The sequence below is a fragment of the Aquarana catesbeiana genome, linkage group LG05, assembly GCF_042186555.1.
Source record: "Aquarana catesbeiana isolate 2022-GZ linkage group LG05, ASM4218655v1, whole genome shotgun sequence".
Lineage (NCBI taxonomy): Eukaryota > Metazoa > Chordata > Amphibia > Anura > Ranidae > Aquarana > Aquarana catesbeiana.
This window is the reverse complement of record NC_133328.1, coordinates 88,436,986-88,461,405: the sequence shown is the minus strand read 5'-3', so window position 1 is coordinate 88,461,405 and position 24,420 is coordinate 88,436,986. Positions and strand designations below refer to the sequence as shown.

The 24,420-nt window shown below is 40.8% G+C and overlaps 1 protein-coding gene across 5 annotated transcripts in view; it reads left to right on the top strand.

Moving 5' to 3' along the window:
• The window catches only part of RBM33 (RNA binding motif protein 33), a 264,644-nt gene that overhangs the window by 221,554 nt on the left and 18,670 nt on the right, over positions 1–24,420 (top strand). The window contains exon 18 of one of the 5 annotated variants that reach the window (XM_073629952.1): positions 20,444–21,353. The exons of 3 other annotated variants lie outside the window; for them this stretch is intronic. In XM_073629952.1, coding sequence (XP_073486053.1) covers positions 20,444–20,449 — 6 coding nt within the window. In that variant the 3' untranslated portion in view covers positions 20,450–21,353. Of the gene's footprint in view, positions 1–9,953; positions 10,011–20,443; positions 21,354–24,420 lie in introns of those variants that run through there. One more of the 5 variants, XM_073629951.1, reaches the window with a different exon arrangement.

Below are 24,420 nucleotides of genomic sequence, written 5' to 3'. Positions count from 1 at the left end.
CAACGACTTTCAAATCTCATAAATCCGTATTTTATTCACTATAGAGAATAGAAAACATATCAAATGTTAAACTGAACAAATATACCATTTGGGGGGGGGGGGGGGTAATTTAGAAATTGATGGCAGCAACATTTCTCAAGAAGGTTGGGACAGGGCACACAAAGCTTGCAAAGTACAATCCCATATCCAAAAAAGCTGGGACAGGGCCATGTTTATTTTGGTGTAGCATCTCCTCTTTTATCACTCTGTAAACGTCTAAAAACTGGAGAAACCTATTGCTTGAGTTTTGGGTAAAGAATGTCCCATTCTTGTCTGAGCGTATGCTGTTCTAAAACCTTGAATACAGGTGCATCTCAAAAAAATTAGAATATCATCAAAAAGTTCATTTATTTCAGTAATTCAAAAAGTGAAACTCATATATTATATAGATTAATTACACACAGAGTGATATATTTCAAGTATTTCTTTCTTTTAATTTTGCTGATTATGGCTTACGGCTAGTGAAAACCAAAAATTCAGTATCTCAGAAAATTTTGAATATCACATAAGACTAACTAAAAAAAAAAAAAGATTTTTAATACAGAAATGTTGGCTTACTTCATACTTGGTTGAGGCTCCTTTTGTTTGAACTACTGCATCAATGCGGTATGGCATGGAGGCGATCAGCCTCTGGCATTGCTGAGGTGTTATGGAAGCCCAGGTTGCTTTGATAGTGGCCTTCAGCTCGTCTGCATTGTTGGGTCTAGTGTCTCTCATCTTCCTTTTGGCAATACCCCACAGATTCTCTATGGGGTTTAGGTCAGGCAAGTTTGCTGGCCAATCATGCACAGTGATACCATGATCATTAAACCAGGTATTGGTACTTTTGACATTGTTTGCAGGTGCCAGGTCCTGCTGGAAAATGAAATTTGCATCTCCATAAAGCTGGTCAGCAGAGGGAAGCATGGAGTGCTGTAGAATTTCCTGGTAGAGGGCTGTGCTGACTTTGGACTTGATAAAAGAGGGGACCAACATCAGCAGATGACATGGCTCCCCAAATCATCACTGACTGTGGAAACTTAATACTGTACCTCATGCAACTTGAATTCTGTGCCTCTCCACTCTTCCTCCAGACTCGGGGACCTTGATTTCCAAATTAAATGCAAAATTTAACTTTCGTCTGAAAAGAGAACTTTGGACCACTGAGCAACAGGTCCAGTCCTTTTTCTCCTTAGCCCAGGTAAGACACTTCTGACGTCTCTGGTTCAGAAGTGGCTTGACACAAGGAATACGACAGTTGTAGCCCATGTCCTGAATATGTCTGTGTGTGGTGGCTCTTGAAGCACTGTCACCAGCTGTAGTCCACTCTTGTGAATCTCCCCCAAATTCATGAATGGCCTTCGCTTCACAATCCTCTCAAGGCTGCGGTTATCCCTGTTGTTTGTGCACCTTTTTTTACCACATTTTTTCCTTCCACTCAAATCTCCATTATTATGCTTGGATACCGCACTCTGTGAACAGCTTGCTTCTTTAGCAATGACCTTTTTTGCGACTTACCCTCCTTGTGGAGGGTGTCAATGACTGTCTTCTGCACAACTGTCAAGTCAGCAGTCTTCCCCATGGTTGTGTAACCTACTGAACCAGACTGAGAGACAATTTAAAGCCTCAGGAAATCTTTACAGGTGTTTTGAGTTGATTCGCTGATTAGAGTGTGACAGCGTGGGGGTCATTTACTATAGCGATGTGCGCTAATTAGCGCTCAAATGACCACAATCGTGGTAATTAGCGTCCAAATGGAATTCACAATAGCGCTTGTAAAAAAATACTCTCAAAATCAAATTTACTATAGCGCCCAGACAACAGATAGTGCCCCAAACCCTTACTCTTGTTAGGACCTGAAGTATTGTACATGGAAATAATGTTTAGAGCATGATATGATCGCCTAAATTATTACTACTATACAGGATTTGTATAGCGTCAACAGTTTGCGCAGCAGTTTACAACATGAGGGCAGACCATACAGTTACAATACAATTCAATACAGGAGGAATCAGAGGGCCCTGCTCATTAGAGCTTACAATCTAGGAAATGGTACTGAAATACAATTTTATGAAAAAGTATTTGCCCCTTCCTGATTTTTAATTTTTTTGCATATTTCTCACACTTAAATGATTCAGATCATCAAACAATATTACTCAGATAACCAGAGTAAATCTAAGATGCAGTTTTTGAATTATTTCATTTATTAAGGGAAAAAAGCTGTTCAAAACTGCCTGGCCCTGTGTGAAAAAGTAATTGCCCGACCCCCAATGCTGAATCATGAATGAACTGATTAACCACAATTTTTTTGGAAGCTGAGGTAACCTCCCTGGCGGTATGATTATTTCGGATTTTAGGTGCTGAAAGCGGTACCATTATTTTGCATGGAAATTTGGCGTTTTATATTGTAGGTCTGTAAATCTTAACAATAACACACTTAAATCTGTCCAAACCAGAGTCTAGTAGATATCCCGGGTATGATAAAGTTTGAAACACAAAAACATAAATTATAATATAATAAATAAAAATAAATAATTAAAAAAAAATTTAAAAAAATAGTAATAAAATAAATTTCCCCACAATTCACTATCGCTCAATTCTGCAAGTGTTCTAATTTATTATCGCTGTTTTCTAGCTGGTCTAAAGCCACTTTTGACGTAAAGGGACACTTTTTGGTTGCTATGGACAATCTCCAGTTTCCAGGCAGAAAGAACAGTGTATATCATGTAAAACTGCATGCAGGGCATGGGCCAGAGCACTGGGGACAAAAGGGATGTGAAATCATTTCATACAGTACTGTAATCTGTAAGATTACAGTACTGTATGTGTTATGATTTTGACAGTTTTTTGAATTTGCCGCCAGGCTCCGCCCCCGTGCGTCGCGCCGCTCGCAGGGAACGGAGCCTGGCACAGAGAGGCTTCGAGGAGGACGGAGCCCTCGGACACTGCGGGGGACATCGCAGGATCCCGGGGACAAGGTAAGTAACACCGCCCCAGGATCCTGCAATGCGATCCCGAGTGTGGCTCGGGGTTACCGCTAATGGTACTGAATTTTAACCCCGAGCCACACTCGGGAAAACCGCCAGGGAGGTTATATTTCACTTGCCACACCCAGGCCGGTTTACTGCCAGACCTGTTGAATCAAGAAATCACATAAATAGAAGCTGTCTGACAAAGTGAAGCACACGCACAGATCACAAAAAGCCACACATCATGCCACAATCTAAAAAAATTCAAGAACAGATTAGAAACAAAGTAATGTACATGTATCGGTCTAGGAAGAGTTTCAAAGCCAATTCTTATGCCACGAGCGGAATTTCGGACAGAAAGAGTCAGATGGGAGCTTTTTTTGAACTTCTGTTTTCTAGTCCCGTCATACGTGTTGTACGTCACCGCATTCTGGATGGTCGGAATTTGGTGTGACCGTGTGTATGCAAGACAGCTTGAGCGGAATTCCGTCGGAACTCTGTCAGAAAAACCTTCAGAGTTTATTCCGACGGCAAAACCGTTCATGTGTACAGGGCATAAGGCTTTGGAACTCCAGTGAGCCACGGGGAGAGCCATTATCCACAAAAGGAGATAACGTGGAACAGTAGTGAACCTTCCCAGGAGTGGCCGGCCTAGAAAAATTACTCCAAGACCATGATGAAGACTTATCCAGGAGGTCATAAAAGAACCCAGAACAACATCTAAAGAACTGCAGGCCTCACTTGCCTCAGGTAAGATCAGTGTTCACGATTCAACAACAAGAAAGAGACTGGGCAAAAATGGCATACATGGGAGAGTTCCCAAGGCTAAAGCCACTGCTGACCAAAAAGAACACAAAGGCTTATCTGACATTTACCAACAAACATCTTGATTATCCCCAACACTTTTTTAGGCAAATATTCTGTGGACTGATGAGACAAAAATGTAACTTTTTGGAAGGTGTGCGGTCCCGTTACATCTGGCATAAAACTAATACAGCATTTCATAACAAGAACATCTTACCAACAGTCAGACGTGGTGGTAGTGTGATGGTCTGGGGCTGCTTTGCAGCTTCAGGACCTGGACGACTTGCCATAATTTATGGAACCATGAATTCTGAGCTCTACCAGAAAATCCTAAAGGAGAATGTCTGGCCATCAGATGCTGTATCATGACCTTACACCGGCCATTCATGCTGGAAAACCCTCCGATGTGGCTGAATTAAAACAATTCTGCCAAGAAGAGTGGGCCAAAATTGCTCCACAGCAATTTGAAAGACTCATTGCCAGTTATTGCAAATGCTTGATTGCAGTTGTTGCCGCCAAGGGTGGCACAACCAGTTATTAGGTTTAGGGGCAATTGCTTTTTCACATAAAGCCAGGTAGGTTTGGATAGCTTTTTTTTTTCCCTTAATAACGTAAACCATTATTTAAAAACTGCATTTTGTATTTACTCTGGTTATTTTTGTGTAATAATATTTGTTTGATGATCTGAGTCATTTAAGTGTGAGGAGGCAAATACTTTTTCACACAACTGTATGTGGTATATTGTTTAACGATAATCTGCTTTTAAACTATTTTCTATACACTGAAATATCTTTAAAAGCCTGAGAAGAGATAAATTCCCTGTTTCTTTACAACTAGGTGCCAGTACAACTGAGTTAAGGAAATATGTGAAAACACAGTGTAGCGCTGTAAACTATCATAAAAGCAACATATTATATAGTACATAAAATGCTTGTATATAAGAAAAGTGCAAAGTCCAGTGGCTGTAGCCAGTGATATGTAGAATCACCAATGTAGTGAGTTCATATAGCCCAAATAAGGATTTTTGGATCCACTCTTAGAAAAATACTTTTGGTGGTGAGATGAAATAAAAATGGCCGATGTTACACCAGGGATAGTGTATCCTCCACCCGGGGAATATAGATGAATACTCTTACCAGACGTGGTGGACTCACGTGCCAGCGGCAGTGGGTCAGTCGAGCTTATGGTGACCGGAGCCTGGAACTCCAGTGCTGTACTCTGGAAATCCCACGGGACAGGATGGAACTGGAACCCGGTTGCAAAACGATCTGAATGTAGGTAGTGGGTGTAAAAGCGCTCTCATCCAAACCTCACTCACCACAGCAACTTCTCTCTTCCGGATCCACAGACAAGCAGCAAGAACAGATCCCCCCCCCCCAAAAAAAGTCCTTTATTAAAAATGTCTTCTTCTTTCCTCGCTTCTTCCTCCAGTCTTCTCCTTCCTTTGGCTTCTTCTTCCCCCACTCCTTCCTCCGCTCTTCTCCTTCCCCCGCTTCTTCCTCCGGTCGTCTTCTTCCTCCGCTGCTACCGCCACCGACCTGCTGAAGATACAAAAAAGACCCTCCTCCGAGGCTGCGGCCCACCGATCTGTCCACTCGAATGGTGCACATTTCATATATAACTATGGGGAAAAGCCACCGGATGGTGTCATCCGGAGACCCCGCCCCCTTGTGACATTACGGGCCCATCATGTCCCAGCGCTTAAGTTACAAGGGGCAGGGTCTCTGAATGACGGCAGGAAAAAAAGGGGTAAAAACTGAGCTAAATCATAAAATTGAATATATAAATCAAGTGTACCTAGAAAATGTGATAATACATCAAAATGAATAAATATAGTGAGAAAGCAGCAATTCTGATTATATGACACCCATATATCACTTAAATGTAGAAACAAAAAGAATCGCGCTAACCTAAAATAAAAATAAGTGTGTAAAGGTACGTGACACAATAATAGGTGAGACCAATAGCAAATTGCGAAATAGACTAAAAACAATCAATAGATAATGGTCTCAATGTATGGCAGCATCCAGTGTTGACCACCCATGCAACATAAAAGTCCATATAGGCAATAAATTGAATTATAGTCTCAGTATATGGTGGCATCTGTGTGTGACCACCCGTGCAAAATAAAAGTCCATATAAATAAATAATATTCACTCCGTGAAATGTGATCCACCACCAAGAATAGAAGGGGTTACTCCTTACCGGAAGGCTATGATCCCCCACCACAGAGGATCATAGCAAAACAGCTGAAAGTTTAACCTTGCATCAGTACCGGTCTGCGGGGTCTCATCGCATGGTGTAGACCGACTCATGAGAGAAGTATACCATGTAACAAAGATGGAACTCCAATAGTGTAAAACCTTTTTAAACTTTAATAGGATCGCATAAAAAACACTTACAATAAGAAAAGCCTTAAGTCCGGTATGTTGGCCGTACAGACTCGGACAGACCCGTCCTACTGGAGATACGAGCACAGATTGTAGGTGACGTCAACGCGTTGTCCTGCTCTGCTGTACGCGTTTCGTGATAAGATCACGTCTTCCAGGGGCACGGAGGATCCCTAACTAGGTGTCACTCACAGAGATTGAATAAATCAGCGTGTAGTTGGTGACACCAGATGGAATTGGGACATTTGATTTTCCAATGATGTATAGTAGCAATCCAACCTGACCGTAATTAACAGCAAATTTAATTATAGAAATAGATATATTGGAAAATAAAAATGAAAATAAAATTAGAAATTATGTAGTATAAATAAATTAAAATAAATGAATTAAATTAAATAAATTGGAATAAATGAGCAATTTAATACCGCCCCACCGGCAACCGTTAAATAAATGGTCCCAACAACTGATCAGAATGGGACCCACTAAAATTATGAAAAAGACTGGCCACTAAGATGAAAACTGATGGACAGTATTAGCGCCACTCTAATTAATCTAACAATCTAGAAACTGGAAAAGATCTAGCCGATTTGAAAAACGGAAGTTGGAAATGACCAACCATGGGGCTACTAGTGTGACAATGAATAACAACATCTAGTGAATAATTACCAGAATACAGCTAAAAAAGATCTAGCTAGTATAGAAGGCGGAAGTTGGATGTAGCCAACAATGGGGCCACTGCTGTGATAATGAATAGTGACATCTAGTGGATCATTATCAAAATGCAGCAGAAAACTAATAAACTTCAAAATCAAACATAAATAGAGCACAGTCTTGAATTTAAATTAAAAGAAATAATATTAAGGATGAATGACGTCACCCACAGCATCTTTTTTTTTAACTTTCAGTGGGGGCGGAGGAAGATGACAACCAGAGGAAGAAGCAGACATTTTTAATAAAGGACTTGTCAAAAATTGGCTATTGTCTTTTGTAACACTACACTAATTTTTTGGTGAATGGGCAGGGGTACGATGTACCCTACACTCATTCACATGGGGGGGCGGGATCTGGGGGCCCCCTTGTTAAAGGGGGATTCCAGATTCCGATAAGCCCCCCGCTCGCAGACCCCGACAACCACCAGCCAGGGTTATCGGGATGAGGCCCTTGTCCTCATCAACATGGGGGCAAGGTGATTTGGGGGGGACCCCAAAAGCACTCTCCCAATGTTGAGGGCATGTGGCTGAATACAATTCAGGAAGGGAGGGCATGATCGCTCTTCCCCATCCTCCCCTTTCTTGACCTCCAGGCTGCATGCTTGAATAAGTGTCTTGTATAGATTTTGGGGTGACCCCATGCCAATTTTTTTATTTTATTTTGGCACAGGGTTCCGCTTAAAATCCATACCAGGCCCGAAGAGCCTGGTATGTACTGGTGGGGGGAACCCACATTGTTTTTTTTTTTCATTGATTTTTCATCTGTATTGCCATGAGCCGTCAATACATTCCATCCACGCGAGCAAGTTTAAATTACCTTTTTTCCTTTAAATATGTAATTGCTGCAGCATGTGCTATACCTTGCACATATGCGCCGCTTTAAAGGCAGACTATGGGGACCCCCCAGGCACGATATTTAACGAAATATTTCATTTTTATTGTTTCACTTTAAGCATCATTAAAATCACTGCTCGTGAAAAAACAATTGTTTTAAAAACTTTTTTTTGCATCAATGCTTGTCCCCTAGGGCAGTACCCGGGTCCCCATACACTTTTTATGGCCAGTAATTTTCATACAAGCCTCTCAATGAGGACTTTGGATTTTGCAGGTTTGAGCCCCATTGACTTCAACAATTCCTACATATGCGATGTGACAGGCATGTTCGCTGGCAATAGCGCGCTTTCCATTTGCATGTCTGCCCAGTCAGTCTTAATTGACTTTAATTGGGCGCTATTAAATGTAGAGCGCCCATACTTCCTGGGAATCTTCGTAAATGACCCCCCTATGAGTCTATAACAATAAACTTTTTCACAATATTCTAATTTTCTTATATACTAAATTTTGGCTTTTTACTAGCTGTACATCAAAATGAAAATGTTTGAAATATATCACTCTGTGTGTAATGAATCTATATAAATATGAGTCATTTTTTGAATTTAATTACTGCTTCAATCTAGTTCGCGAGACCGGACCTTATGGACTAGGCCGAAGCCGCAGCCTCGCCTAAAAACTCCTGCCTGCAGCTCCCCAGGACCGGCGCTGACTCCGCGCCGGTCCTGAGGAGCTGCGGGCAGGAGTTTTTAGGTGAAGCCACGGCTTCGGACTAGCCCAAAGCTGCGGCCTCGCCTAAAAACTCCTGCCCGCAGCTCCTCAGGACCGGCGCGGTGTCCAAAAAAAAAAAAAACTCGATTCGAATCATGCATCCAATTTTTTTTTTTTTTTTTTTTTTTTAAATCTGATATTTTTTTTTTTTTTGGAAAATCCCCCAGCCCTAGTGCCGATACCAAGCCAGAAAGGCCCCTCTGCACTTTGCTCTGGAGCATGCAGCCCCCATGGTTGCCAAAAAGAATGTCAAATTTAAATTCACCTGACCTCAAAACAGTTTTCCATTTTGCAACAGACCATTTTAAATGAGCTATGGCCCAGAGAAGACAGTCCCATTTCTGGATCATGTTCAGATATGGCTTCTTCTTTGTACAATAAAGCTTTACCTTGCATTTTTGAATGGCATGTTGATCTGTGTTCCAAGATTGATTTTTGGACATATACCTGCGCCCATGCAGTAATGTCCATCACAGAATGAATCTAAACTTTAAGGGGCCCTTTCACACTGTACAGTTTGTGATCCACTTTACACCAATGTGTGCAGTTAGGTGCAGTGCGTTTTTAAAAGTCCTGCATGGTGCATGCTTGAAAAATGCACCTTCCCATTGAAGTGAATGGAAAAAGATAAAAAATGCACCCTCGTTAGCCTGTTTTTTTTTTTTTTTTTTTTTGTCACATGTCCAAGTGTCACAGGTGCATGCTGGGAGTTAGGAATCCAGAAGACGCCCCAAAAACACATTGAAAATGTGTAAAAAATGCATAATGCTTTTTTAAGCGCACCCCTGTGAAAGGGCCCTAATTGTTAAAAGTGCACTTATCGATTTGTTATGTCAGTTGTCAAATTGAGTTAAAAAAGATCAACAGCTATGTTTAGGAATATAGTTAAGTCTTTTAGGAATGTTGGTGAAGTGATCCAGTATCTGGCCTCTTCTTCTAAAGTCAGATGTTGGAGCTGCTCATAGAAAGGAAGACAGATTCTGCCATTAGTGTCTTTTTTTTTTTTTTTTTTTTTAATGTTAGTAGTTGAAGTTAGGTTTATTAATATTAAGTTTATGTTTTTTGTTTTTCGGATGGCACACAGTTATTGTTCTATGGCAGGGGTCTCCAAATGTTTTAGTACGAGGAACGCATTGTAAATTTTGCAGATAATCTTTTTCAAGTCCTGCTTTAAATCCTAGTCCCTAATACATGAGACTCCCCATCAGAGTCCCCCACTACATTAGGGACCCCCTTACATCAGAGCCCCCATTACCTCACAGTCTACATTAAGATCCCCCCACCTATCCTTTATATTAGGATCCCTCCTTCCATACACGACAAGTGGAGTTAGTGCACATTGAAGATATGCCACTGACCCTAGCTGTGGGCCAGATAAAATCCTGTAGTTTGGAGACCCCTGTTCTAAGAAAATGTATGTTTTTGCCTGCCCTAATAATTTCATATGTGTGTTTTCATAGCATGTATTTTTGGAACACCAAAGAGAGATTACTGTAACGTAAGTTTCCTGACTATTGCACATACAAATGTGTGTTTTAGCTCTGACTTTAATTGTGAAAGAACTGCAAAGTAGTTTTACAGATGAAGTAAATTGAGGACAATGACACCTTGACTGTACACAGGTGTAACTTGCACAGAATTACAGTAATTGTTTTATAAGAGATAAACCAGTATTGATAAGTTGTGCCCATCGACCATAGGGAGAGACAGACATGGCACATGGTTTTTCATATTTTGTAGTTTAGATTGTCTTTTATGCTGGAATTGGCAGCCTCAATTTCTACATTGGGAAAAGGTTACTTTAAAGGGCTTTTCAGGAAATTCAAAGTTCATTTGATAGGGTTCACTCTGCGTAGGGACACAGTCAAGTTCCATCTTCCTCAACCACGTGTCACAGGACCTTGTCAAATTTTCTTGAAAATACCCTGCAAGTTTACAAGTGAATGGATTTTGGGCACACAGGTCCATCATTAGACTGTGTGTTATACATTGTGCCAATTAGAGAGCTCTTTCCTTCTGCTTTCCATGGAAATCAGCAATTGTGCTATGAAAAATGAGATGTGTTAAAGACTTTATCTAAATCTTGTTCTGCTATTTTAGTCCTGCTCACAATTTATTGCCCAGAACCTGGAAAGCAGCAGTTCAAAGTTTTATTTTAAATGCCAATCATGAAAAGCTACTTTGCAGTTATTCTACAAGGTACTTGATAAATGGATAACTAATGTTGTGTTTAAGCCATTCACCTAGGCTTCTCCTTTGTTGCAGTTAAAATTCTCACCTGGTGACACTTTGAAGTATGGTGGATTATGTAATCAAAGCCATGTGTATTAAAGGGGAACTCAAGCCTTCCCTTTAATCTTGCACAGGTATGCAGGCTTCGCACTGTACTGAAATTGCTTACTCAGATTTTACCACACACAGAGTTTTTCATGTGTATTAGAAGCTGCAGCAAGTCAGATAAAGCCTGACTGATTCCTGGCTGGAGGACATCCAGCTTCATCTAGCGCTTTCCTCTCTGACCTGACTATCCCTGGCCTGCCACTTTTTTTCATTGGATTTCAGTGCCAATCATAGAGGCTCATCTCCACATGTGGGATTGCCCACTCCTCCAGACTGATATTTTAAAAAATTGCTGCACAAATTCCGTATGACAAAGTTGCAACAACCGCTATTTTTTTCCCCTAGGGTCTCTGCTAAAAAAAACATATATAATATTTGGGGCTTCTGAGTAATTTTTTAGAAAAAAAATGATGATTTTTACATGTAGGAGCGAAGTGCCAGAATTGGCATGGATGGGAAGTGGTTAAAAATCTCCATAGGCGAAGCTTTAAAAGTGTTACAGGTTACTTGTTTAGAGTTAAGGAGGAAGTCTTGCACTAGAATTATTGCTCTCACCCTAACGATCATGGCAATACCTCACGTGTGGTTTGGACACAGTTTACATACATGGGCACGACTTACGTATGCATTTGCTTCTGCGCGCAAGCTCGGGGCAAAGTGGCGCTTTAATTAATTTTTTTTTTCTTATTTATGTTACCTTTTTATTTTTACACTGTCCCTTTTTAATTTTTTTTTTTTTGATCACTTTTATTCCTATTGCAAGGAATGTACACATCCCTTGTTATAGAAATAAGCATGACAGGTCCTCTTTATTGAGAGGTCTGGGGTCAAAAAGATCCCATATCTCCCATTTACCTTTTTAAAAGCAAAAAAAAGGTCTGTTTTATCTGCCCAAGAGGCGGAAGTGACGTCAATGTCATTTTGGTCCTTCAAGGGCATAGAGCCAAATGGGAGGCTATCTTGCCCTCACTTGGCTTCCTGCCTAGCCATCGGCCGCACCGGATCAGTTCCTGGCTTACCGATGGCTCCGATAAGCTTGGGAACCACCGGGAAGAGGAGGGCACCTCTCCTGCCGCCTATAAAGGTGATCTTGCAGCGTATCTGTCGCTGGGACCACTTTTATCTGAAAACCTGACTGAAAAATAGATACTGGGGTTATAGCTGCTAGCTGCTGCCATAACCCCGGTATTTAATATCAAAGTAATTGCGTATAGTTGGGTGGTCATCAAGTGGTTAAATAGGTTTTATTTCATGATGATATACCACACCCTATAGACCTAGTTTTTTCTTCCTATAGTTGACACCTGATTGTGTGTAGCAGTTATTTTAACTGTAGTTCCAATTGTCTTTAAATATTCCATCTATTTAATGAATTCCATCTCTTTAATCTACTTACCACTTGCAGTATTTGCACATCTTTTACACACTTTGTAAAAGTTCTGGTATAAACTTGTTATGGATGTGCTAACGATGATATTCTTGAACCCCTTGCTGTAAAGGAACCAAAAGTCCCACCGTGCCACATTAGATATTTTTTCCCTATGTCTTGGGGTTTTTTTTAAACCTTTCTAAATTGCATTATACGTTTTTTAATATTTAAGTTACCATTGGCCGTGATACAGTACTTAACCTTAAAATGCCTGGATGGATGACTTGCAGCTTTGATGTGCTGGAGTTACATAATCCACCATGTTAGTTTGGTTATGTCAGTTGAGTTTCTCTGCAGCATTTGAGATCAGAGTTGTTTAGCTCATTTCAGGAAGGTAAGTTGGTTTTTGCAAATGTTCTTGTAAGTTATAGTTTGGGCACTTTTTTTGTTAAAGACTGAATACAAATATCAGTCACACGCACAAAGCTAGTTGGCATGTAATTGCTAGGTATTGAATACATTGACATCTTACCTGATGGGGTGAAGGAGGAGACCAGAGCAATACGAGCCGGTGCTCCTTCACACTAGCCGTAAGTTTGTAGAGTCAGACGTTATTTAAGTACTTAATCTTCTTAGAATTAATTGCAAGGAAATGTCAAATGAGTTGGATGGAAATTACCCTGATATTAATATGTTTGGATTGATAAGCATCAAGCGTATCCTGATTAAATTGTCACAAATTAGTTGCCTCATAAAGGAGTAAGAGGGACTGCAGTCTGATGAGACTTGGAAAACTCAGAAGCCAGAAAACTGGTCAATAGATTGCATTGTTCTTAATAGATACGAATATTTAAAAATAAATTTTTTGTAAATGCCATGGTGATCCAAGATTTTTTTCCCTAAATACATATGCTGTAAAATTAATTCTAAACACAGTTTAACAAACCCATGAAGGCGAGTTACCACATAAATTAAAGCCCTAATAATGGTTGGGCCTTATCCTCTCCAGGTCTAGGCTGCCATTGTATAAAGTGTAGCAGAGTTATGTCTGCGTCTGCGATTCATTGAACGCCTCTGTCTTCGTGCAGTTCAAATACATGATTGCTGCTTAATCAGTGGTTGATGCAAGTGGATGGGACCTATTTGTTTGCATTGAACTCTGTTCTGTAGCGCATGCTGGCATTGGTATTCAGTCAACTGAGGAAGCCGCATTGTGACGCTCAGTGCCTCTTGCTCTGGATGGAGCCTTGGGCAGCTGGGACTTGGTCTAATACCTGTGTATACAAGCGCTAAAAATGCCTTCTAGTGATTAGGTGAATAACTGGATTCTGAATTTTACAATCATTTGCCATTGTGGTTCTAACTCATTTTACCTTTCCTTGTTTAATTCTCCTACTACCATTTCCATTCTTGGACGTCTGATAGGCTACAATGCAATCGCAATTTTGTTTTCAGTAGTGGTCTAGGTATGTGATAATGCTACATCAAAGGCACATTAACAGCTTTTTTTCTCTAGTGAAGGTCAGATTCTTGACTTAAAATACATGCTTCTCAAATATTTCTTTACAAAGTATCCTCGGTAGACTGACAAAGAAGAAGCAGGGTAAAATATTTTGCAATTGATCAATCAGAACATGAGGGCTCAATCTGTTTATGGCTCCCTGTAATAAGCTATTCTATAATCACTTTTTATAATCAGTTTTTCAGTTGTTGGATCTATTGGGTAGTAAAAAAGCTAATCGAACAGCACAGAAGCTGCAGTCAGACTATGGCTTATATGCTGCTACGTTCAGGTAATTGGACAATGACAAAATATTGAGGAAAGTAAGTGAGATTTATACAGAAGATTTTGAGAAACAAGCTAAAGCTTCTTGCCATATGCTTTCTACAGTGAGCTCACTTTTGATGCAGTATGTACTAGCCTTTGTCTAACAGCACTGAAATCTCCTCAGTCTAAGGCCCAGTTCACACTGGTGCGACATGCGCTCCTACTTTGAGAGCACGTGTTGCATAACATGTAAAAATCAATGTTTCCCTATGAGAGCTGTCTTAACTGGTCCAACTTTGGAAAATGTTCCTGCACTACTTTGATCCGACTTCTGTCAGATTTCAGCCCATAGAATTGAATGGAAGTCGAATCATCATCTTAATTGATGTAATTTGGATCTGACATTACAGGAAGATTACACAGGCATTCCCTGAAGTTGCTTCTCAATCGTGCCACTTTCAAAAGCAGCATATAATATATATATATATATATATAATATTTATAGTGTGCAGAAAGCTCCACCTACCCAGCAAGCAGTGAAACTATTGTGCTAATTGAAAATGCAAGATTGCTTACCAATCAAGCAATCTTGCATTTTCAATTAGCACGATAGTTTCACTGCTTTCTGGGTAGATGGAGCTTTCTGAACACTGTATATACTTTGTATATCATTTTAACTTTTATGCTGTGACCAAGGCGGTTTGCCAAAACACATTGGCCCCTTTTGTATACTCTTAACATGTAACCAATAAACTTTTCATATGGATTTCCCAGCTTGTCGAGTTCCTGGCTCTTACTGGATCCTATACTGTTGCCTATTGGAGGATTGGTCGCTGATTAAGCAAACCTGTAGACCAGCCTACGCTTTAACACCTCCCATTATCTGCATGCCTTGGTTGTGCAGTAAAGTAGTGAAAGCATGATCATAAACAGAGGGATGAAACCTGTGTCCCCCAGTGGACGCCATAAAAATAATTTTACAGTGAGTACAAAAATTCTATTTTTTTTTCATCTGATAAGGGACACAATAAATGATGTACAAAAACAGTCCAACTGAGGGGTGGGAAGCATAGCAAACAAACACTAACAGGCCGAATGTAAATGGGAATTCTGGGGACTGCCTGCAACTTAATGACTTGTCTGAAGGAAACTACCCCAAAGCTTGCATCAGATGAGGGTGAAACATCCACTTGGTAGAGCTTTGAGGATATGTAAACCAGCCTTACAAATCTGGAAAATGGTTGCCTGATGCTGAAAAGCCCAAGAGGATCTTACAGATCTTGTAGATTTAGCCTTAACAGGGGAGGAAGAAGCCCAATCCTTGAGACCAAAGATTAAATCCTAGTATCTCCCTTTGCCCCCCACAATCATTAAACAAGAAGCTGGAGGCCTTTCCAGGGAATGACAAAACAGTAGTTAGGCTTTCTGAAAGAAGCAGTGACTGAGAGAGACTTGCATAGCCCAAGCCACATCCAATGGAGGGAAATTACCTTTTGCTGAACCATAGCTGGACAAAGGGATGGGAAAAGAACCTGCGATTATCGCTAGCTGCTGCTATAGCCACTAGTGCTAATCACTGTCTTCTCCTGGCAGGGGTTGCTTCCCCTGCTGGTAGAAGACAATGGCTCGGCAGCAGGGATTCCCACATCAACGCTGTCTGTGTTGATGGGGGAATCAAGCTAATTTATTTTCTGCATCCCATGGTTGCAGGAAAGAAATTCGCTCTGTGTATGGCCAGCCTGTGGCATGCATATAGTCTTGGACTTCAACACCACCTCCCCTGGTGTCTCTGCAAGACTATAAAGGGTTCTTTGCATGATGAGGCTGCAGTTCAGACTTGATTTTCAGAGGTGAGAACTACAAGAGATGCAACATTATTGATGAGAGTAGAGAGAAATGTGTCTAATAAATTCAAATGACAGTTTCTGAAATGCATAGAGAATCAGATTCAGATCCCAGGCAGTCAAAAGAAGGTCAGGTGAGGGACCACATGGGAGATCCTCTGCACAAAGGTCTTAATGGAAGAGCGAAATGTTGGCCCTCTCCTAAACAGAATAGAAAGAGCAGAGACTTGTCTTTTGGTGCAGCATGAATCCATTACAAATTCTGATCCAAACCTAGCTGCAGGATGGGGAAGATTTGTCCGATGTGTCTTTTTTCAACCAGATTAATCCATTGAAACTTCAGAGCAGTCACTGGTTCCTCTAGGGGAACCCTGCAGTCTAAACCTGTTCAGTTTCTTATTAAACCTGGAGGTGATCCACTTCTGCGGTCTGCACATTTTCAAGTGTAGAGACCACTGGCCCAGGTTTAGATTCTGCCAGCTGAGGAAATCTGACAGTTTTTCTACCCATGGTATATAGTCACCCAAGAAAGCTGAAATGTAGAGATCTGCTTAGATAATCTGCTTTACCTCTCTTGCTGCAGTGACACTTCTGGTTCCTCCCTGATTGTTGATTTACACAAATACTGTGGCGTTGTCTGATGGAACCTGAATTGGATGGTCCACCAACAGGTTGATCCAATGCTGATGGGACAGCCAAATCACCAGAAGCTTCAAGATGTTTAGCTAGAGATGAGATTCCTCTGACAACCAAAACCCCTGCAACAACAATGTGCCAGGACACCTCTTCAGCCTGACCAGCTAGTTTCTATTCTGAAAATCTTCCAAAAGAGGGGTAGAAAGGACTTCCCGACTCTTGAGCTAGAGATAGCTTGGTTCTTGTTGATGACCAAATCAGCCTGTCCAGAGATGGGACCAATTTGTCCCACCATGACAGAACATTACACTGTAAGGTCTGGAGTGAAAATAGGCAAAGGGAACTATCGTGAAGGAGACTACTATCAGATTCAAGGCTCTTATGTACAAAAAGGGAGTTAAGTGGCTTCTCGACTAAAAAAATACAACTTTGGCTGGAGAGCCATAAGCTTCCTCCTGGGAAGGTACACTGGTTTGAAATGTGTCCAGCACCACACCCAGATGTGATGTGTCGACTCCAGCGTTGGTTTTTGAAAGTTTGGATACAATACAGGCATACAATACAGCTGCCTTTGGCAGGTAGATGTGGCTTTCACATATTAACAGATATGAGTCGCAAGGTAAGGCAGGTTTACAGGTGATACTTTGACATGACAGGTTGCACCTGACATGACAAAGCACATGCACCTTGGAAAGCGTCCCTTAGTCATTCATATATATATATATATATATATATATATATATATATATATATATATATACACACACACATACATGCTATATGCGCAATAGTCTGCACTATTCTTTTTTTTTTTTTTTTTTTTTTTTTTAAGACAATCTTGAGTGCATACAGATTCTCCACTAAATGTCCTCTGATAAAGGGGGTGTGGTGGTATGTGTGTCTCAGATTAGATAGGGCACCTCATCCCAGCAAGGTATAGATAGAAACAATGGACTGGGTAATTGGATTATTGCGGTGCCAAAAATACAACAATACAAATGCTAAAAATCTATTTATTACAAAAATCATTAAAAAGAAGGGTACATTTCATACAGAATATAAATTACAAAATGGAGCATAGGCAGATGTTTACAACCAGTGGTTGTAAACATCTGCCTATGCTCCATTTTTGTTGTATTTTTGGCACCGCAATAATCCCATTACCCAGTCCATTGTTTCTATAAATGTCCTCTGATATTGTCAGTCTAGGTCTTGTTAAGTTTGTGTAATTATGAATTATGGTAATTGCCTCTTTATTGGAGAAACTTTAAGTTAGTGTGCCTTTGATAAATCTGGACTAGGATGGAAACATTTCTCTACAGTATTTTGTAGTCTCTGGTGAATCAGACAAACCTATTAAATCAATAGACCATGTTGGTCCTGTTAAGGCTTAGCTGTCATCCATATACAATGTACAAATACATTTCTCCAGCCTGTCAATTGCTTAGGAGTTGCTGTCTTCACTTCACACTGACATTAAAAGTCTCTGGTCAACTGATGGATTCTATTTTCTACAATATTGGTTCAGTGTAGTGTAGCAGAACTGGCTGTCCTACCTCTTGTCAGCAGTTTCTAAACTTGACTCATTTGTATGTTATGAGCCTTTTATACCTCCTGTAACATATGATCTAAGGAAGAAAGGGGAGGGGCTTACCACTATGTATAGCGTTTGACACTTTAGGGTTCATGCACACTAGGAACAGAAAAAAACAGCATAAAAAATGCTCATAGTGGCTCATATTACACAAGAGTTTAGCAGAGTTCATGGGCATTTGCTTTTATAAGCGTTTTTTCCCCAAAATATCCTATGCTAAATTTCATTATAATCAACGTTCTCCGTGATACTTCCACATGTGTGGTGCGAACACAGTTTACATTTGTGGGAATGACCTACATATGCGTTCATTACTGTGCGTGAACATGCAGGGACGGGGGCGCTTTAAAAAAAAACATTTTTAATTTTTTTTTTTCTTGAATTTCATACTGTCCCTTTAAAAACATGTTTCAATCACTTTTATCTCAAGGAATTGTAAACATCCCTTGTGATAGCCATACAAATTGACAGGTCCTCTTTATGGAGAGATCTGGGGTCTAAAAGACCACAAATCTCTCATCTACCCTTAAAAGCAAAAGATTAAAAAAAAAAGTATCCTTTTTGCTTTAAGAAAAAAAAAAAAATTTACTTGGCCTGAGAACCAGAGGTGACGGTCGCTCCGGTCCTCCAGGGGAATAAAGATGAGCGGTGGCCATCTTGCCATCGCTTATCTCTATTGCAAGCTGGTGCCGGATGGGTTCCCAGGCTCAGCGATTGGTAACGTAGTCCCAGAAAGCGGCAGGGGGGGGGGCGGCACCCTTCCTCAGGACCCACGAGTCCATGGCAGTACTGTCTGGCGGATGCACAGTTGGTTCACAGTAGGCTGGGATATACTAGATTTTTCTGGTACCAGGCTCTCTGCTGTGTTTTTCCCACCATGTTGCTGGAATTTCCCAGTTTGTCCCTAAAGAGATTGGATAAATTATAGATACAAAGTCGTAGCAGATGGAATAGGTGATTTTGTACCCTCCGAGAAGGTTTATTTAGGCACACTGTGTGGCGCTAGCTATCCTGAGTTGCCCCTCCCATGGGCTGGCGGGCGTATTGAACTGACAACGACTTCTTCTATTGATTTTGTTTGGCCTTTATCCCAGATTATTGTGGGTGGTACTTTAATGATTGTGATTAACAACTTTGATTGTATTGATTCTTGTGGGTCCTGAGGAAGCGGTGTGGCCACAAAACGCGTAGAACCTGTTTCAAGAACATACATTGAAGGTGTATGAAGCAAACCACCGTATTGCAATTTTTATGAAGTTTTCAAATGTTTTTAATTGTCAATAAAATCTTTTTTTTTATACAAGTTGGATGTTATATTTGATGGTCACCAGAGGTATATTTAATGTCCCACTATACTACATTGTACGTTTTGGGTCGATACCCTGTTAGACCATATTTTATCTATCCTTACAGCACCCCATTCCATTTACCATTGTCACAAGTTGTATTTCATGTACAGTTAACTCTACAGGTGCGCTGTCTAGTGGTTATCTCTATATCGGGGTATATGGTCAGCATAGTGAGGTAAATGTAGTCATTGTCCAGCTCTACTAAGCAAGAAGCTAAACCTGCATATGCAGTGATCAAGTACAGCTGCTCTCTGTTGATATATATTTAAAGCAGTATTAAACCCAAAAACAAAAATGTATTAAATTGCAACTTACCAATTCATAGTTGTGGTGGCTGCATTCATTTTCTTTTTGTGCCTTGATTTTCAACTGGTGATCCAGCCAGTAAGTCAGTTATTTTTTAACTTGCAGACCACCCTACCCAGACAAAGTAGCAGTTAGAGGGTTAGAACCAAACCATTCTGACAGAAGTATACTTGCAATGATCAGCTTTTATTCGTGCATATAAAACCTTTATCCCAAAAGGGAAAAAAAACTGTTGCTGTAAATTCTTGTTAGCTGCAGTTCAGCTTTGTTTGTCAAATCCACCAAAGAATTCCCCCATCAGGACATTGTATCCTGACAGTGGTATTCTCTGCTGTCAGAATACACTGATCAGCGGCTGTAGCTTCTGATTGACAAAACGATCCAACATTCCCATTCTACAGAATTCAATCCAACAAGCACCTTCTGTCGAAAAGAGACAGCCACATTGATCAAACAATGTGGGATGCAGGGATCTCTCCTGCTGAGCTATTGTATTTTGACAGGGGGCTGAGCTGGCTGACTTTTGGTATGTGTGTACCAAGCTTAAAGGTGAATATATCCTTTAAGAACTACTGGGAAACCCGATTTTTAAATCTCCTAACAATAATTGATGAAATTACTTAAATTGGTCCCATTCACATCTATCTTTCAAAAACAAAGCTATAGTTCCCCTTTTACATTCTGTTTTTAGTTTTGCCTAACATGATTTTGTATAAAGCAGTCTGTTTTTTGTGACTTTGACAGGAATGAGGAGGATCTTATCGTATGTGGAGAATGCACAGATTTATTTAACACCAGAACCTGTACTTCAAATATTGTTGTGAGATTTTCATTTTAGAAAGCCTTTTAGGAAAAAGAAAAGACTTAAGTTGAATTGTCAATCCGTTTTTTGTTTCTCAAGCTGTTTTGCAGTGTTTGTTTATTATTGACTTGTACTTAGCTGTTCCTGTAGCATTTGTCGCTAGTGATAACGAGGATTTAGAAGGTCTGTGGTTCGGTTTAGACCCTTTTCACATGGGCAATTCGATCAGGTCCACCTGTCCTTCAGGCGAACCTGATCGGCAGGTTTGTGCATTCCTGTGGACAGGCGGGTGTAAACCGACTTGTGTCCGCTTACACCTGTCTACTTCCGGGTCCATCCCGCTAAAAAAAAAAAAACAGAAGGGGATCTATCTCCCTCTGTTTAAGTGGATCAGATCAGTGGACAGGTATAAATGGATAGTGGAGTCGTTTACTCCTGGCCGCCCATAGAGCAGAGCAGGCTCTGAACGCATTGGCTTTGCAGAAACTGAGCGTGCACAGATGTGTTATCCGCCTGCTCTGCTCCAATCAGCAGGGGATCTGTGATCCCGTTCTGATCAGAAAGCATATCGCCCCATTTAAAAGAGGCCTTAAACGCTTTACAGTTAAAGAAATCTTCAGGGCTTAGGACAGTGTCCATCTTCACAGGATTGCAAGGTTTTACGTATACTTTATATCTGGCTCTGTAGATTGCATTAAATCTGTTTTATATTCATTTTTGAGGGCACTTGCCAAGCTAGATGTAGAAATTAAGAGCAAAAAGTACTAATATGCACCACTATAGTACCACAGGAAATGTTATTGCATTTTTGAAATAACAGAAGGGTAGATAAACAAAACATAAAAACGATAGTCATCTGTTCTGTTCATTTGCAAAGTTTGTTTATAACTTTAAACATTGCTTCAAAATAAAGGAGTATGTTATAAAGACATGGCGGTGCGAGTCGTTATTACACCTTTCCCTAACCGTTCTTTCTGCATTTGGGTGAATGACGGGCTTAGTTTTTTCTGTTATCTGTAAAAGTTATCACACACTATCCATTCACCCCAAATTTTCCTAATTTTGTTTGGACAACTACAGGCTTCATAAATTAATTTCATAAGAGAAAGCATTGTATTCACCAAACATTTCCAGGCATCAATAAGTAAAATTTTATCAGATGTCCAATTTAGAACCATGGCTTTTCTGGCAAAAAAGTTCTGTGCTTAAATCCAGGTCACCAAAGATACTGAAAAAGTAGCACTTTGGATTACAAACGTCAGTGACAAGAAAGTTATGGGAAATAAATGATGCTCTTTTACGCTTGCTTTGACTCTAACACACATTAAAGAGCCTACTGCTTCAACATGCTATTTTGACGTGTATGTTGTTGATTCTCTGATGCTTTTTTAAAGCTTTGGGCCTGTTTCACACAGGCGTCAGTTTGTATAAGAGCAGTGTGAAAAGCAAGCTTTGGCAGAGCATTTGCAGAGCTTTCAGCAAGCTTCGCTGAAACTTTTAAAGTACCATTCAGCTCCAGTTTGTAAACGTTGAACACAGATCCTAATGAGAGTGTTGATTACCATTTTAACCACTTCAGCCTTGAGCCACTTTTTGAAATCTGTTGTTTACAAGTTGAATGATTTTTTTTTTTGCTGGAAAATTACTTAGAACCCCCAAACATATATATAATTTCTTTTTTTCAAACACCCTAATTAAATGGCGGTCATTGCAATACTTTGTGACACAGTATTTGCGTAGCGGTCTTACAAGCACAATTTTTTCGGAAAAAATACACTTTTTTATTAAGAGAACAGTAAAGTCCGCCCATTTTTTTCTATATTGTGAAAGATAATGTTACACCAAGTAAATTGATACCCAACATGTCACGCTTCAAAATTGCACCCGCTCGTGGAATGGCGACAAACTTAGGCCCTTAAAAATCTCCATTGGCAGTGTTTAAAAATTTCTACAGGTTACCAGTTTTGAATTAGAGGAGGTCTTGGGCTAGAATTATTGCTCTCGCTCTAACGATCGCGGCAATACCTCACGTGTGTGGTTTGAACACAGTTTTCATATGCGGAGCGACTTATGTATGCGTTCGCTCTTTTTTTGGGTCACTTTTTTCTTCTTATTACAAGGAATGTAAACATCCCTTGTAATAGAAATAAATCATGACAGGACCTCTTGAATGTGAGATCTGTGGTTGAAAAGACCTCAGATCTAACATTTAGGCTTAAATGCAATAAAAAAAAAAAAAATTTAATGTCTTTTCTTTTTTATACATCATGGGACACAGTTAGGCTGATATTCATTACCTACTGGGTTATACGCCATCTCTAGGTGAATGGACACTGCTACACAACGTCTTAGACAGTGATCCCCTGTGTAACCCCTCCCATACAGGAAGTACATCAGTTTTTTTACCAGTGTCTGCATGGTGGATGGGCACATTTGTTTGAGCTCTGTGCTCCAGGTCTCTAGTCCTACTAACGGTTCTTAAATGAATCAAGGGTTTGACCGATCTGATCCATTTGACACAGGCTCTATATGCTTAGATAAAATGGTACCCGAGCCTCGCAAAGAAGACTCAAGATCCTGCGAGATTTTGCCTGTAATGCGACCTCTGGGCACTGAATCCTGCAAAGTGGAATCCTGGACACCACAGCACTAAGGCTTTCCTGTAGGGTGCTGTGCAGGTCCAAGGTAGTGGACCCTAAACATAAAAAGGGTACCCAGTCCTTGAAGGTCCTCAAGTGACAGGAACCCGCCATGATAGGTGAAGATTGGACTTACTTTCTAAACTACCCTGCGCCCGGACGGGTAAGTGAAACCCCCTTATTTACTTATTGTGGGGTGTCCCAGTGAATCTAACAATCAGTCAAGCTAGCTAGAGGCTGGACACCTGTGTGCGATGACCATACACAAGAGTTTTTGGGCTAGCTGAGGGTGTTTGCAAGGTGTACCTTTTTTGCTTGTGTCTGGCTGTTTCTTACCTGTATAATGGTGCACCATTCGCCTCTTGGTTTGCCATGGTGCACGTGCATTCGCTGTGCTCAGCAGTTTGCTTGGCGAACATGGCGCACCCAGCGGAGCCGCACATGCGCCATAGTCTTTATCTGGGCGCACAAATATTTGCGTCTTACGCGAATACAGCCGTGCCCGTTCGGCGGGGTTGCGCATGTGTGTGCGCACACATGCGCAGAGCGTTCCAGCGCACAGCCAGCTTATTTAAGCTGTGTATGCCAAGCATGCAGTGCTTCCAGAAGGCAGCTGTGGGACACAGAGCAGACTTTGAACCAGGCATTTGCAGCGATTCATTTCTTCTTACCTGAGTCACATGAGTCATCAGGTGTTGCTTGGCAGGCTAAAGTTGCTTAGCAGGATTGTTGCATAGGGGCTTGGTGAGCCATGTTAAAGGGTCTCTCTTCTGAGGTGTGTTAATAGTACACCCCGGTACTCTTTTTGTGGCTTGTAAAGAGGGGCGGGACTAACAATACAGGAAAGGGCACACCTATGTCGTCAGTAGTTCCTGATGAACCTAGTTTTATCCCCTGAAAGACCAGATGTTTCCAGGCAATCTGATCCGCTGCGCCTATCTGGTGTGGTGCCTACAGTAAACGCTGCTGCTTCACCCTTTATCACCAAGGATGAACTGTCCTTGGCCCTAACAGGGTTAGAGCACAGGATTGCTGGCATGATTGCCTCCATCCCGCAGGGTGGCAAGTCGCGTGACATATCCCCCTGATTGGGTTTTCCCTTTTATATCCATGGATGAAAAGTTTAAGAAGTGGAGCATGCCTGCCGTAGATGCAGCAGTCTCTTCCTTGAACCAGAACTTAACTTGTCCGGTAGTTAACACACAGGGCTTGAAAGACCCTGTTGACAAGAAATTGGAGTCATTATTAAAGGCTTCCTTTTCTTTGGCCAGTTCAGCTAT